The 15,937-nt window shown below is 43.9% G+C and overlaps 2 protein-coding genes across 2 annotated transcripts in view; both read left to right on the plus strand.

Moving 5' to 3' along the window:
* LOC109479123 (beta-1,3-galactosyltransferase 5-like) overlaps positions 1 to 7,730 on the plus strand; it is an 8,356-nt gene extending 626 nt beyond the window's left edge. The window contains exon 2 of the mRNA XM_019780993.1: positions 6,525 to 7,730. Within this exon, the coding sequence (XP_019636552.1) occupies positions 6,525 to 7,730 (1,206 nt within the window). The remainder of the gene's footprint in view (positions 1 to 6,524) is intronic.
* Positions 7,731 to 9,079: 1,349 nt separating this feature from the next.
* Positions 9,080 to 15,244, plus strand: LOC109479202 (beta-1,3-galactosyltransferase 1-like). Its single transcript, XM_019781095.1, has 4 exons — positions 9,080 to 9,404; positions 12,837 to 13,245; positions 13,330 to 13,396; positions 13,439 to 15,244. Exons 2-4 carry the CDS (start codon positions 12,858 to 12,860, stop codon positions 14,328 to 14,330), a joined length of 1,347 nt encoding a protein of 448 aa, XP_019636654.1. The 5' UTR covers positions 9,080 to 9,404; positions 12,837 to 12,857; the 3' UTR covers positions 14,331 to 15,244.
* The last annotated feature ends 693 nt before the right edge of the window (positions 15,245 to 15,937 follow it).

Below are 15,937 nucleotides of genomic sequence, written 5' to 3' on the forward strand. Positions count from 1 at the left end.
AACCCTATGGACGCAACAAGAGTACATGTAACACAAATGTGGCCATTAAACAAAACTACAGAAATAGAACATCGAAATATATGTACGTTTTAAAAGTGTGATGCTCCTTATAAGTGGAAATACCTTCAACTAGAAAGGTAGCGTTTGCAAGGCTAATGTATAATGTTTACCTTAACATGGGGATGGTCTAAAAAAATTACTGCTCTGTTTATTCTAACGCAAACAAATTCATACATATGGTGACCAGCCTCTCTATCTCTGTCCTGTAACTTGCTACATAATGTAACCCAAAACAAGTTACCATGGTGACAGCCGTCAGGTCCAGGTCAGGCTTAAGAAGACGAAACAAAGCAAAAACAATATTTTCCTTCTGCGAAGGTTAACATAAGGAACATGATAGGAACGGGTATGCTTGCCACCTCATGTACTTTACAAGCCTTTGACTTCTAAACCGCAGATAACATGGGAGATATCTAAATCTGCTGAACACGATATAGCGTTCAGCAAATTGGTGTTGCAGACCTCGACTCTTCAAGCTGGAAGTTCTAAAGCCTTACTTACATCACATAAAGACATTGCAGTACTGTTGCTTATACCGACTGCAGTAGCGCGTTGCATCATATATTTTTTGTGCTTGTTTGCTATGTTTTGCCGGATTGTAGATTGAAGATGGCTCAATGTTGTACCAAGGAGCTTTCAATAGGAATAATAAGCTCCTTGGTTGTACAATAGTGCTGTCAAAATACGTTTAGTCAACTTGAGTGTGTCGCCACTATGTCTACTATTGCCAGTTTGCCTGAATTTTAAAGATGTCGCGCAAACATGCGTTATATGTGTGTCAACCGCGGATTGTTGCTACCTAATTTTGGCTTTCGTAAAGCGGATAGTAGACCAATTTCTGAGTGAGTGGTTTATTTAATGCAAGATATAAAGCTGGAATAATGAAATGTAGTTTGACGGGACAAAAAACAGTCGGGAGAAGTTGAATAAAGGGACGTGTGCAACGCAGCACAGTTCTCCACTTTGCCTAGCTCTTCTGCCTTTGTCTTTTCTATTTGTGATTGTCCAGATTTGGGGGCCTCCATTTCTCAGAAGTCGAGTCGACGGAGCCACTTTATGTTAAGAGAAGTGGGCAAATTGGCCGGCGGGCAATGAAACAGATAAAGATGCAAATATGGTCGCGTTTGTGTCTGTAATTAGTGTCTGACTCTTTTAGACAGTTTTAGACAGAAGGTTTTTGTAGTACGTGACATAACAGAGGGCCTGCAAGGGGGTTGGGGGGTAGTGATTATGAATTACGCAAACTTTTCGCCACCTATTACGAATTACGTTAAAGTCTCAGAGCTGATTACGACTTTACGATTTGCGGCTAATGTCCAATTACGAATTACGTTGATTTTTGCGGAGGCTGCCTACGAATTACGAAGTCTAAAACGGCCTGATTACGCCTTACAAAAAAGGGCTTGCAGGCCCTCATAACACGAACATCGTTGTGTCATTTTTCTTCACAGTCACAGCTCCTGCCGTTTGTTTACTTGGTCCGGTTGAATGAGTCCTTGTTATACCTTTGAAACATTCCCTCAGGCACTTCACAGCAGCTACTGTTACAGACTGCATTTTCTGAATAACTTAGGTGTCTGCATGCTTGTTATGGGGGTGATACGTCCCCAGGCCTGTAGCCTGGAGTCCAGCGGACCAAAGCTAACAAGGCTGGACTCCGGGCTGACATGGCCGGCACACGTCCTCAGCTGACCTTATGCTTCCCACAGGCAGATAGAACATTAAAGTTAACAGGCGAGAAAACGCTGTCTAGTTGTTACATTCCACTTTTGAGAACAACCGACCTGTAATTAAGAACATGTCAGGCTGGTTGATGAACAAACGTACGTTTATATCTATCTTGTAGACTATTTATACGTTTCAAAGCCTAGAGTTACTCTATGAGCAGAATTTATCAATTTTGTTCTCTTAGACTGCATTTTCTACCCTGTTGGCTTCCATGTACTCGTAGGTTTGCTAACTCAAAGGTTACTCGCTGACCCTTAATGGAACAGGCCGTTTTTCTTGTCGGCGTTTGAGGTGGATCAGTCCATATGCATTTTGTGGTAGGGTAAGACATGTCAGACGGCACCGGTATATTAGGCCATGTTGATTTGATTATATGGATGACATCCACGCGCTCATGAATTTTCGGCCGTTTCCAAAAAAAAAAAAGTTTTCAACCATACTGTAAATCGTACAAAACAGTTGCAAAATGAGCAAAAATATACCATAAGTTACAAAAAAATTAATAAAAACTATACCAATGTCGTAGAATGCCAAAATCCAAACGAAAAAAGACGAAATTGTAAAGAAATGAACTTGAAGACTAGATTATTCGCCAAACCATATTCTGTGCCATTTGCTCAACCCTCATGACCACGTAGTATTTCATAATAGTAAAGTTAACTTTTTTTTTTGCAAAACTTTTTTTTTATTCGCACGCGCGCATCAGTTTTGGGGCTCCCGGAGGATGTCATCCATATAATCAAATCAACATGGCCTAACTTATAAGAATTGATGCAACCCTGTACCAAGTCTAGCCTCCGACAGGCGTCGCAAATCATCAACCAACTGAAGCAGTGCACACTGTGATCACTGCACTACCGACAGTTTCCACCAGGCGGCTGCTAACGGCCCACCTGCGGCTCGCGTGACGAGTTGAATGCTCTGCCTTTTGTGGACGTTTAGTTCATCTTTTGTGAGAGATCGATCCTCTATTGTCATGGTTAGTCCACTTCTTTATAAGAATAGGCAGATGTGATCCCTCTGGTTTTACAGAGGAGGGCCCGTGGATTCAAAAACAAGGGAGGATGTCAAATATGATACTTGAAACCATCCGTTTTGACACAACCTTAATTGGAGAAGTCTTGTAAGAGGGTCAGCATGGGGGGGGGGGGTCCTGGCAACGGTTGACGGCGTAACGAAGAATTATTCACTAACGCTTAACGCTGAATTTCGGATGACAAATAACGCTCTACGTAGAATTAAAACGACCAATAACGCTTCTCGAAGAATATACTGAAAACCCTTAACGTTGAATTAGAGCAGGTCGGTAACGATTATCGGTGAATTAAAATAGCCCATAACGGTTAACGAAAAAAGGCATGCAGGTTCTCCTGTAACGGTGGCCCACAGTCAGCAGGGTTCTGTAACGTCCTGCCAATGAAATTCTATCCGATGTTACAGACAGCACATGTGTCTGCACATGTGAGTTGTTACTGTTCCCTAAGGACAGGCTTACTGAGTGTTTTACTGGCTCAAGTCCAAGTTCGCACAGGCCTATCATTTCCAGCTGACAGTCTAGCTTTTCAGCGTGCCTGAAATTGAACCCCTGGGAACGCTGACGTTTGGCGGATGTGATGAAGTACTCCCAGTGCGGAGCCAACGATGATCTGGCTACAAGCGAGACTCGCAAGTGTGAAAATAGAAACCATCTGTTTTTACACAAACATTAATCGTTTCTAGTCTCTACCAGACTAACTACGCTGGCTATATATAGGAGAAAATATTTGCCAGGGGAGTTTGGCCGCCTTGTAGGTTTGACTGGCCGCGCGGGTTTGCAGTTCTCTAAGCACCGTAGAGATACGGATGAGCCTACAATGATCTGGCATTCAAGTATGATACTAGAAACCATCTAGATCTGTTTTGGCACAACATAAATTGCCGAAGTACCTGAAACAGACCCCGTAAAAGCACCGGAGCGCGCTAATGGACCTGGACGGGCGGGCAGTACTCCCAGCACCGCAGAGACACCGGGGAGCCTACGATGGTGTCACTGGCTACCAGCGATTTGATTCGGTTGATGCTTCTATCTATTCCAACCATAGATAAAGACTAGCCTGGTTTCAGTAATATATCGCGCTCCAAGCAGCTTCAAAATCTCATGCAGAGGCTTTGGTTTAAACCCCTGACAGGCCCCGATGTCGTCCCCTCGGGAAAAGCACTTTACACGGATCACTCCTCACTCTACTCAGGTGAAATTTAGCACCTGTGCAGCAAGCTTCCAGCAGGAACGGACCGTCCCTCGGACGGGCGATCCCGTGTTTGAGGAGGGCTACATCTCGAAATCCGGTCAAAGAACCGAAAAGGCTCATCGTTATGAGTAGGAGAGCCAGCTGCCGCCGCGCCGCTTGCCTGTGAAGCTGGTGTGTTACACCGAAAGGCGGTTATACCGGCTATACAGATACAGATACAGGGTTCAAGCCCATTGTGTGTGGATCAAACCCGTACAGCTGGAAGATCGTTCCTGCATTCGGACAAATTACTGTCGATTAGCGGTCTTTTATGTGCTGACGGCAGCCGGACGTCAACAACGTTACGATTCGCCCCCACCGATTGTAAGATCGTCGCCGTTCCAACTCTGGCTGTGAAGAATGGTCTACCCGATCTGACAACAGTTACTCAGACTGCCTCACAGGGAATTCAGGGACTGTTACGACGATATTTTTAATCGCACATCCTAGGTGAGTACAATATCATCTCATTTCCTCATACATGATGTCAGCCTTATTTTCATAGCCTCACTAATATCAATATTATGAGTGTCGAGTGTTACGCTTCGTATAGTGTTAAGAAAACAAGGCAGCTCTAAAACTGCTGGCTGCTCAGGTGAACAATGGAGTATGCATGGCATCTATGACATGCAGGCCGGGGTTGTAAAGCGCAATCAAGGGGCTGGCGGTTTTGTGTTTGTTCTTTTTGTTGTCGCTGTCGCCATACCCTGGAATCCAAACTCGCTGTCCGGGCCACAAAAGCCCTTCGCCCGCTGGTGTAAATTACCGCTACGGGGGAGTCTAGCCCGGGGGGAGGTTGGCTGGGTTCTAGGGCCAGCCAACTCCCCTCAGGCTCAACTCCCCTGTAGTGGTAATTTAGGCGAAAGGCTCTCGGCTGCCGAAGGAAAACGGCTAACGGCCCGATACTAGTTTGGCATCCAGCCAAAGAGTGTGTGGCTAAACGTAAATTACACACGTTGTTAAAATGCTTCTTCTTTATTGTCCTCAGAACCATGCCTATCTAGTCCTATGCCTGAATACTAGTAGGTCATGGTTAGGATCAGGCACGGTTCTGGATAGTCTTCAAGTTTCTGGATAAACAAGATTCTGGATACAGCATTTAATCTGACAGACGATGAACATGCTATATGGCCCCTTCACACATCTGGATAGTATCTTCATCCACACCGTACCAGTCTCTACCAGACAGCGGGAGGCGACTGGAAAGAGAAGAAATCGGCCAAATAGAGAGATAGCATGCCAGGGAAGTTTAATTTGTCTGCTGGGAGAGAACATTTTGCCGCACCAAACTCCCCCGGTATGCTATCTCTCTATTTGGCTGATTTGTACTCTTTCCAGCCGCCTCCCGAAGCCTGATAGAGGCTAGATCCACACACAGCTGTTCAGTGAGCTGTTCTTTGTTTCTGACGTCGACACCTGTTCTCCATAACCTGCAATAAGTGCAAAATGTTGTATCAATTATTCAAACCAGTCTATCGTAGGGGAAGTTTCCCCTGGGAACTCCTCGGCTCAAAACTAGGTCACAAATTCAAGATCAAACTTCACAGTCCTGTATATGTTATCAATCTACCTGTCTAATTTGTCTGTCTATATATATATATATATGTGTGTGTGTGTGTGTGTGTGGCGTGGAATGGCTACGTGGTTAGTGTAGCTGGCACGGCACGTCACAGGTTTGATTTCTGGCATTCCTGGCTGGACGTTGCGCCGTTGGGAAAGGCACTTTATTCAAACCATATGCTCAGGGCAAATCTGGGTTCTTGGATACCTGGAGACTATCCCAAACTTCGCCTGAACCTGGCCTATTCAGAAATTCCTCACCCGACCCTTGTGTGCATATTTCATTGGTGTAAAAGGACTTCTGTTGGGGAGGTAAAGGGCGGTGGAAGTAGAGGAGTGAGCTCCGCCTTCCAGTACTGTGCCCTTGATACAGTGGATTTCGTTTACTTGTCTTTCTTTGTTCCTTATTCTATTTTGGGCGATGATAGTATTAATTCACGATCGGCTAAAATAATTGGTGTGAGACTTAGCATCGTGTTTTAAGCTGGTTTTCTCTTAATACCCTTTCAAAATGATTGCATGCTATCAAGCATAAGCCGATCATAATCTGCGTGTTTGTTTATTTGTGTGTGTGTGTGTGTGCGCGCGCGCGTGTTTGTGCGTGTGCGTGCGTGCGTGTGTGTGTGCGTGTGTGTGTGTGTGTGTGTGTGTGTGTGTGTGCGTGTGTGTGCGTGTGTGTGTGTAGAATGAGTAGAATGTGGTACTGAAAACTGTGATATTTCATTTTACAATGTTTTCATTTTAATGTATGAAAAAAGTAGAGCAGTTCCAACTGCAGAAGAACACCCGTGAAAAGTGGACTGGACTGACTGCGTCACGGCTGACGTCACGAATGACACGAGGTTACAAAACTCCAAAAAAATACTACCAGGAAGTCTGAAATCTCTGATGTCTTGTTGTGTCTTGCAGATGAGAGGTTTGACAGATAACATGACTGCGGATCTGCTGACTTGGCCCGGGTGTAGGAAGGTGAACTCCACCTCCAAGTTCATCCTCACCGCTTGCTTATTTCTACTTCTCTACCAACTCTACCCCCAACTGCAACAACTTCGAAGCAACGTACATCCACAGAAGGGTATAGAACAACGTTCTGTTACTACCAAGAACCGCTTACTGCAGAGTATTGTCAGGAGAGCAGCTTTACACAGAGTCACTCCTGACCTGAATACATCACTGGGGAATAAAGTACTGCATACATCATCAAGCTTTCAGGCCTACTCAAACAATGGGACATTTAAAAACGCTTCTAACTTGGTCAACCCGCATCCGTATTCGTTCGTACTAAACAATGCGGATAAATGTGGGCGTGAGAACGTATTTCTCCTTATTGTAGTGACCAGCTCGCCTGAGTATCGGTACCAGAGACAGGCCATACGCCAAACCTGGGGTAACGAGTCCAACGTTCCTGGAATCGTCATCAAACGTGCCTTTGCAATCGGACTTCCGAAGAACACCTCTATACAGGAGGATTTACAAAAGGAAAACGCAATCCACAGCGATATCATCCAGGAGGATTTTATAGACACGTACCGCAACCTAACTCTGAAAGCAGTCATGGTGTGGAAATGGGCCTTCTTGTATTGCCCCCAGGCTAGATTTGTCATGAAAACGGACGACGACGCGTTTGTTGATGTGTACAGGCTGGTGAACCATTTAGAGCAGCTGCAGCCTAACGCCAGTCGCAGGTTTGTGACAGGTCACGTGTACGTAGACTCCAAACCCATCCGAGACCCGAACAGCACATACAAAAAGTGGTACGTCACAAAACAGGAGTACCCAAGAGATACCTTCCCTCACTACCCATGCGGCTGCACCTATGTCATCTCCAACGATCTCACAAAACTGCTCTTCGAAACGTCATTGGTGACAGAGTATCTATTTATAGAAGATGTTTATTTAGGGATTTGCCTGGAAAAGTTGGGTGTTGATGTCGTGCCTTCAGATAAGTTTTGGTCCATGTACACGGGAACGATCCCGTGTTCTCCGCAGTTTGACTTCATCGCCTCTCATTGGGTGAAGACGCCTCAGGCCATGATGACGTCATGGAAGGCGTTAAATACGAACTGTAAAGAATCTTTCTTCGGACTGTGGGACATTCTGCGCGATCTTTGGTAGCTTTTGTGGGCGTCTTCTCGTTGTTTTTTCTCGGTTGTGAATTTTTAGTACATGTACTTGATAATTTTTATATGCAAAAGTTTTATATATATATATTTTTTCCAACATGTAATCACCAGACGTGGTGACGGCACACTCAATTTTTTTCAACTTATATTAATGCCGCCACCAACACAGGGGACAAATACATGACAGAACAATACTCATTTTCACCTGAGTGAAGTGAGGAAAGTCGTGTAAAGTGTTTTTCCCAAGGGCACAAGATCGGACTCGAACCCGGGACGGACCTCTTGGTTCCGGGTCGCGCACTCTGCCGCTACGCCACACAACCCCACGACTATATATAATAAATCGACACAACGTAAATCGACACAACATCATACACTGTATCACGTTTAATTCTAAACTCAGTAAACCTTCAATCAATGATGTAAACTACAGACGAACCAAGAGGTGACCATTAAAAAATACTATTGGTGAAAACTTGACGTCGTTTATTGGTAAAACTTGACGTCGAAGAAGAAATGTATGAATGGTATAAGGTATCAGTCAGCCATCTTGTACTTACAGACGACATTGTGGAAGCGAGGCCGAACCAACATGGCCACCGGAAGCGCAATGACGTCATCACACGTAAGCAATTAATAAGATCGAACACAGAAACGTCATGACGAACTAGGTTGAAGGTTACACGTACTATACCACGTGCTGACGGCTCCAGAATGAATGAAAGGTTATTGAAAGTCATTGCCCTGTCAGCCGACCGGTCACATTCACAGATAGTACGATAGTCAGCAAACTCAGTCTTGTGAAGGTCGTATATGTGTCGCACGATCGTCAGCTGTCTTGCGACGGATCTGCACGATTGTCGTGGATCCTTGTGGGTGGTTGTTCTGTCACAGCCTACGGGATAAAAAGTCGCACAATGAATGAATAAAACAAGCACAACAGATTGGGAGTAATACTTGCTTCTGCCTACGTTCTGTGTATACCAATGTACAGACTTTGTCATCTGTTTTTATGTCGCTTTGGTTGATCTTCTAGCAAATTAGGTATTAAAACCAGAGAGACACAAATTGCTGTTGTGTAATGGTCTCATGACGTCACATGACGTAACGAACTCATTGAACTTTTTACCGGTATCTTTCAACCAGTCTGGATTCCAACTATTACAGCGTCTCTTTTAACTACTAGAGCGTCTCTAACAGCTCTTATCATGGGTTAAATAATATTTGTGTTGACGGTATCCACAGCTACGGACTTAAATAGACGCATTTTGGCAGTTTGGGAGTTTGACTCATCAAACTGGTTGGACGGCCTAAATTTGTCGGGACTAATTCACGCCTCCGTCGGGTTATAGTTGTCTGCTCTGCGAACAGAAAACACTTCTTAGATATCACTCTAGTCATGGTAGACTCTGCAGATGAGTAGAAGGTGGTACTGAAAACTGTGATATTTCGTTTTACAATGTAAATCGCTTTCATTTTAATGTACGAAAAAAAAGTAGAGCAGTTCCAACTGCAGAAGACCACCTGTGAAAAGTGGACTGGACTGACTGCGTCACGGCTGACGTCACGAATGACGAAGTGAGTAGGACGACCCAACATTATGTTCAACTCACCTGAAAGGAAGGGTGTTCTCCTGACATAGCCGCGCTTCTCCACAACAGTTTGGGTGAGTTTGCGGTTAAAGCTATTATTTGTAGATTTGTGAGTTGATCTGGCTGCACTTGGGTTGACGCGAGGGTTTAGGTGCAGGGAATGAGACAAGAGTTAGCGTTGTCTGTGTCGTGGGGCTGGTCATATCGGAGGGAGGGGGATACAACCCTGTGTTCTTTATTTCGATATAGGCTTCGATGTTTAATTTTTCACGCAAAGTTTCTCTCTTATGACGGATATAGTATGTCGCATGCCCCGATTTCCCAGGTTGCGATGTTTTTAATTTACGATGCTGCACTAGTTTTTGAGAAAGTTGCTTCCGGATAGTCAGTTGGCATCGACGAGTACACATGGGCGCTTCCGTCCTCTGGAGAAAAAAGTTAGCAAATACCTACCATGCCGTCTGTCCCCTGGGTTTATCTAGGATAGAAATGTTCATTAACAAATGTTTCACACTTAAAGGATAATGTACGTTAGATCAAGGAGTTTCAAACTATAAAGTGGAGGACATCGACTCTTTGGCGCATGGCCAAAAGGCATGCAGGAGAAGTACAAAATATTCTCATACATTGCCGACAATCTTATATACTTGTACTTGTATTTTACCACGGCCAGCTAGTTCGTAATATAAGCGACTGGTTCTAATCTCCAAACAGATCTTTTGGTGGCTACAAAACAAGACAGTATCAAATTTATCAGACAGTTTCGAATAGCCAAGGCAGTTTCGCCAATAGCCAAGACAGTATGTAAATACGAATGGAGGAAAAAAGATTCCCGTACAAAAAGATGCCTAATTAAAAAACGCGGCAAAAATAGGCCTAAACCTCTGCATATAGAGTTATCTGGTACCCCATTCTTGCAGTCATGCGTTCATAGGAGGCAGGATGTGGTGAGCTTCTGAACAATGTGTCAGACCGGGTACTCACCGCCACCCTGCTTTTGGTGGCGGACGGTGGCGCCCCTGCCCATTGAGGAGCTGTAGTCCACAACATATACATACATACAAAACTTGCGACCACCCCCATCCAATACCCCCACCCCCACCGTGCTGGAGCCCTCAAACGTTTGAGGTTAGCGCGAAAAGGGAAGAAGAAGAGCACACGGAGGCGTGACTTTTGCGCTAACTTCCTTCTGCCCTACAATAAGGACCGGGTCACTTACCCTGGTGCCAGACACTGTTGTCTCCACTATAGTGCACCACTGCTAATGTACAAAGAAACTGCACCGGTGGGCACAATTATCTAGCTTAACAGAAGGTTACAAATATAGACCCACGATGGGAACTTGATCTATGTTACTTATCATACACAAAAGTTGAAGCTTTCCGTCCCAATTTGTTACATAATTGTATCATTATTTTTTGTCGCTGATACAAGCCATTTTGCCGTGTTGAGTGCGACACCACGTACTTTGTTCTGTATTGTTAGAAATATTGCAACGAGAAAAAGTTAAAACTTGTTAAGACTACTAGTCATAGTCATGCTTGGCATTGGTAAAATTCTTATGCATTGTTGCAGTTGTTTAAAGCATGCTCTTTGCATCCACTTACCTACTACAAATGATTGTTGAAGAATGTCTGCTTAGCTGGTTCCCACGACTGAAGGGCAAGAATGATCCTTAGATTACATCTGAATCACCCTTCGCCTCTGGCTTCCGAATTATCTATAGTCAGGTCCTGTCGGGGATTTACAAAATTACCACGAACAAAAGGAGAAAGGGAGGTTACCTGCGTTCACACACGTTAGGAATAGGTGTGCAGGTATTCTATGAAGCAAATTAGGTAGCTAAAAATTTCACGTTGACCTACAAATTTTGCTTGAGAATTTTGCTTGACCCACTTGAAAAATAATCACAGTGAGTGTTAGAGATTACAGTCACGATATCAGCTTTCAATTGAAAAGATTCAGAGCGACCTCGGAGGTACAAAAAGTGTAATACTAGAGATGAGTACAAAACGTTGAAAAAAGGCGGAAAACTCTAGAATGGACCAGATCACTACATCTACTTCAAAATTGGTTCACATCTGGCAAATCACAGAGTCGATAATTGTCGGACCTGTCGGCGATAATTTGAGGTCTTTGTGAAGTTACGATTGTTCTTGTGCAAAGTGATTATAGCCTAGTTCTTTCCAAATTGCCCCTTTGTGGATCTCTCATGCTTAGTGGACCTTTCAGCCTGTGTAAAATGTCCTAAAGGGCATTGAACGTTTTTGCTAGAAGTGTATACAACACAGGAAGGGACAAAAAAGAAAAAAAATTATGCCCCACCCGTCTGTAAGTTATAGTCTTTGTCCAAAGAATCACATGGGCGTGTGTGAGGTGCCCCGGGCTACACAATTATAGGACTAAGACTCCTATAGGTCTTTGTGATAAAAATCAAATGATGACCTAGAAATCTTTTTTCTAAATGTCAAGCCGCGTTCTGGTGGATCAACCATGTCTGAATCTGGGTTGGATTTAATCAACACGATTGCAAGTGTCGATGAAGTCAGTTTAATATCAATACACGATCTTAAGAAACGTTAGTGTGATCAAGAAGCTTTCATGTCCCTGGTGTGAAGGGGTTTTGGCATGTACTACATGTGTGTGTCATGGTAACTGGCATGTGGACAAACCCTGAGACGTAGGCGTTATAATACTTAAGCCTCAGAAAAATGTCGTGTTTCCAGTTACCCGACAAACCTGAACAAACTCCTGCCGATCCTGGACTTTTTCGTTGGTCCACTGTAAAATTTTCGATCTGACATTAGAGTGATGTTGAAATCGTGGTAGAAAGTTTTTCGATATATTCTTCTTCGTTTCTGTTGCAGTAGACAAGTAATCTATATCCGTCAATGTGTATATGTAGTAAACAGTATATGTCTTTATTTGTGGCATACTTACGCTATGAGTATTTCGAACACACCCAAAAAGTAGACCACACGGGTGTTCATCCCATACTGAGGAATTTTTAAGCCTTAAATCTCGAGAACAAAGCTTATAACACCGCTACGTGTGATGCTTAGATCACATTTCCAAACCGGACCGGACCGAGCTGTTTGCATGAACGAAAAATTAACAAGACACCAACAATATACACAAATAGTACTCATGATTAGTTTTTTTTTTCAACATTTTTTTTGTTTGCGCCTTCTACATTATATTTTTCGTTCCTGAAAACTACCGGGGTTGGGAATTGGCAATAACGAGATTCACCAAAACGATGAATCCATCAAGTAAAACTCTACTAGCTCCGTTTTAGTAGGCGGAATATACTTTTGAAACTTGAAACTTAATTTTCAAATACCACATTAGGATTGATAAATGCTAAGGTCGGTTGCGGTATGGACAGTTCTGTTGTGAACCATCTCCTATACGCTGGTGATCTATGTTTTGTTTGCCCTAGTGTAATTTTGTCCTAGTAATAACTACAGGCACTAAACATGTTATATTTTATATTTTTTTTCCAGATCAACCCTGCAGGAGACGAGATGATATCCAAGATGTGGTCCGGACGAGGGAAGGTCGGGATGATGTTTAACGTGGTTCTGGTCCTGTCCATAGTGCTCGTGTACCATCAGCTGTACCTCATCTTTCAACAGCGCGGGCGACGGGCGGAGAGGCTGAACGTTCTACGGAGTCAGATGCGTCTGTCCAGAGATCTAAGTAACAACGGGACTGTGCTGAAAGAAAAGATAGTCTCTCCGGGAATGGTGGACAACTCCAACTCAAAAATAGACTTGCCGCTGGTGAAGTCGGAATCGGTTGGAGGAAAAAGCAAGGAGAAAGCAGTCCAGACGAACAGCAGAGGACAAGAAACGAAAAACAACCAGCCAAAAATAGCGCCACCTGCCAAGCCTAACCCATGGCCGGCCAAACCCAATCCAGCACCGCCCAAGCCCAACCCAGGGGCACCAAAGCCCAACCCAGGGCCGCCCAAGCCTAACCCAGCACCACCCAAACCCAACCCGTGGCCGGCCAAGCCCAACCCAGGGGCGCCAAAGCCTAACCCAGTTGCCGCTAAGCCCAACTCATGGGCACCAAAGCCTAACCCAGGAGCGCCCAAGCCTAACCCAGGGGCACCAAAGCCCAACCCAGGAGCACCCAAGCCTAACCCAGTGGTTGCCAAGCCCAACCCAGTGGCTCCTGTAGCTGTTAACCCTCACCCTTACTATTTCACCATCCACCATCCGTACAAGTGCAAAGACTGGGTCTTCCTTCTCATAATCGTCACCTCCTCACCACAGAACGTCAAACAGCGACAGAGCATCCGCCAGACGTGGGGAAACGAAACCAACGTTCCCGGAGTCGCTATCAGAACTCTCTTCGCCATCGGGAAGACCAACAGCGTGGTGACACAACAGGCTCTGGAGCAGGAGGACAAGCTTCACCACGACATCATTCAGGAAAACTTCGTGGACTCGTACCACAACCTGACCCACAAGACTATCATGTGTCTGAAGTATGCCTTTAAGTTCTGCCCCAAGGCGAGGTACCTCCTTAAGACCGACGACGACACCTTCGTAAACGTCTTCAACCTCGTGGCGTATCTTCAAGAACTTGGGAAGAATAAGAAGGGGAGGATCGTTGTTGGAGAAGTTTGGAGGGAAGGCAAACCGATTCAGGAACAGAGACGAAAATGGGCTGTCCCTTCACAAGACTATCCCAGAGAATCCTACCCGAAGTACCCTAACGGTTTCGCCTATGTTATTTCCAACGACATCACTTACCAGGTTTACGTGACGTCTCAAAATATCAAGAACTACTTCTTAGAAGACGTCTACATCGGGCTGTGTCTTGAGAAACTTGGTATAGATCTTATAGACAACGAACATTTCTACAACTACTTCGTCGACATAGATCCTTGTCGACATCAGAAACTCATAGCCAGTCACTGGGTCAAAGAGCCGGCAAAAATGGTCAAACTGTGGAAATCGGCGCAGCAAAAATGTGAGAGGAGGTAGTTTTGTAGATAATAGTAGATTTGATTGTTTTCTCATTAGCATGATAGAGGCATGAAAAACTCATGTAAGTGTAGATAAAATATATATGAAATTTATGAGTATGAAGACAGTTGAAAACTGCCTTGTCCCCCCCAACGATCTATTCGGTCAGGGGACTACATGTAGGTAGGTATGGGGATGAAGGGGGAGGGGGGCATTAAATGACAAATAACATATCATCTATATCATAATCTCAGGGTGCCTTATGGTCGTATATGTGGAAATATGGTCAAACTATTGATAAGGTACAATCGGTAGGTATGGTTACAGAGCACTAGTTGTTAACGATATAGCAACCTCCCAAAACCTAGTAACGTTATCATAGGGGGAACCTACCGTTTATTTTATTATGTTTAAAATATTCATAATGATATGCAGTATTTTCTTAAAATGGTTTATTGGTCAAATCTTATGATATGCAGTAGATGACTTATTACGACAGAAATGTACTTGAAGTACAAAAAGTGAAATTGTAAAGACAAGTGAAAGTTTTCTAGACCTTATCAACCTTATGTACCGTACATGAAAATATATTTAAAAAAACCAACAGTGTAGCCGGCAGTGTGCTTCTGAGGAAAGATGAATATTCAATATTTTTATTAAATCGTTTTTACTATAGGATGAATCTGAAATTTCGTGGCCATATAGTGAAGAAAGCCATAATAATTAGAAGATATTATGGATAAGTGGCACTAGCTCTTTTAATCCTCTGGTGTCAAATGAAACATATCAAAGTGAACAGGGTCGACCATAACTCAAGTATTCGACTTGGATGTAAAGTTTGGAAAGATAATACATGTTACTTAGATGTATACTTTAGAATGTATAAGTTACTAAGATGTAACGTTTCGAAAGAAAGTACATGTTTATGGGTGGAACGAACAGATATTACCTTCTCCGTAAATATATCATAGATTGAAAACTTCTACGTGAAGCCGTTTTTGTTTATTTATTTTGAATGTATTGACAAGACAGGTGTAAACTCCATCGCGTTTGCAAGACAATTTCTCAATCAAAACGCACAGTGGGCAGACAGGTCACAGAAATCACACACTCTTGGAAATTTGTGAACCAATCTTAAACACAATCTTTGAATATACATGAAAAACTTGAAGGCTTTGCTGTTGGAAATGGCACCGTTTCAATTATTGTTACGGTGACAATATTCTTTGTAATATCAATCATTTACAACGAATCGCTGTGCTTTTTATACAAGCGTTTTAAAAAGCGTGGCACTTTGAAGGAACTTTATTTGCTTTAGTTTCCCCATTCTATAAATAGATACATGTGCGCGTTTCAATTAAGAGAATTAGGTGTAACTGTCTGGCACCCAGGCTAGTCCTGGAGTCGAGGAGCTAGCCTGTATACTGACCCTGGCAACAGTCTGGCACCCAGGCTAGCCCTGGAGCTGAGGAGCTAGCCTGTATACTGACCCTGGCAACAGTCTGACACCCAGGCTAGCCCTGGAGCTGAGGAGCTAGCCTGTATACTGACCCTGGCAACAGTCTGGCACCCAGGCTAGCCCTGGAGCCGAGGAGCTAGCCTGTATACTGGCCCTGGCTACAGTC

Source organism: Branchiostoma belcheri, unplaced genomic scaffold (assembly GCF_001625305.1).
Source record: "Branchiostoma belcheri isolate BF01 breed outbred unplaced genomic scaffold, Haploidv18h27 scaffold47, whole genome shotgun sequence".
NCBI lineage: Eukaryota > Metazoa > Chordata > Leptocardii > Amphioxiformes > Branchiostomatidae > Branchiostoma > Branchiostoma belcheri.

Coding starts and splice junctions, on each gene's coding strand:
- LOC109479202 (XM_019781095.1), top strand. CDS start 12,858: ATGATATCCAAGATGTGGTCCGGACGAGGGAAGGTCGGGATGATGTTT. Junction 13,246..13,329: donor TAACCCATGGCCGGCCAAAC/CCAATCCAGCAC, acceptor CACCACCCAAAC/CCAACCCGTGGCCGGCCAAG. Junction 13,397..13,438: donor CCAGTTGCCGCTAAGCCCAA/CTCATGGGCACC, acceptor GCCCAAGCCTAA/CCCAGGGGCACCAAAGCCCA.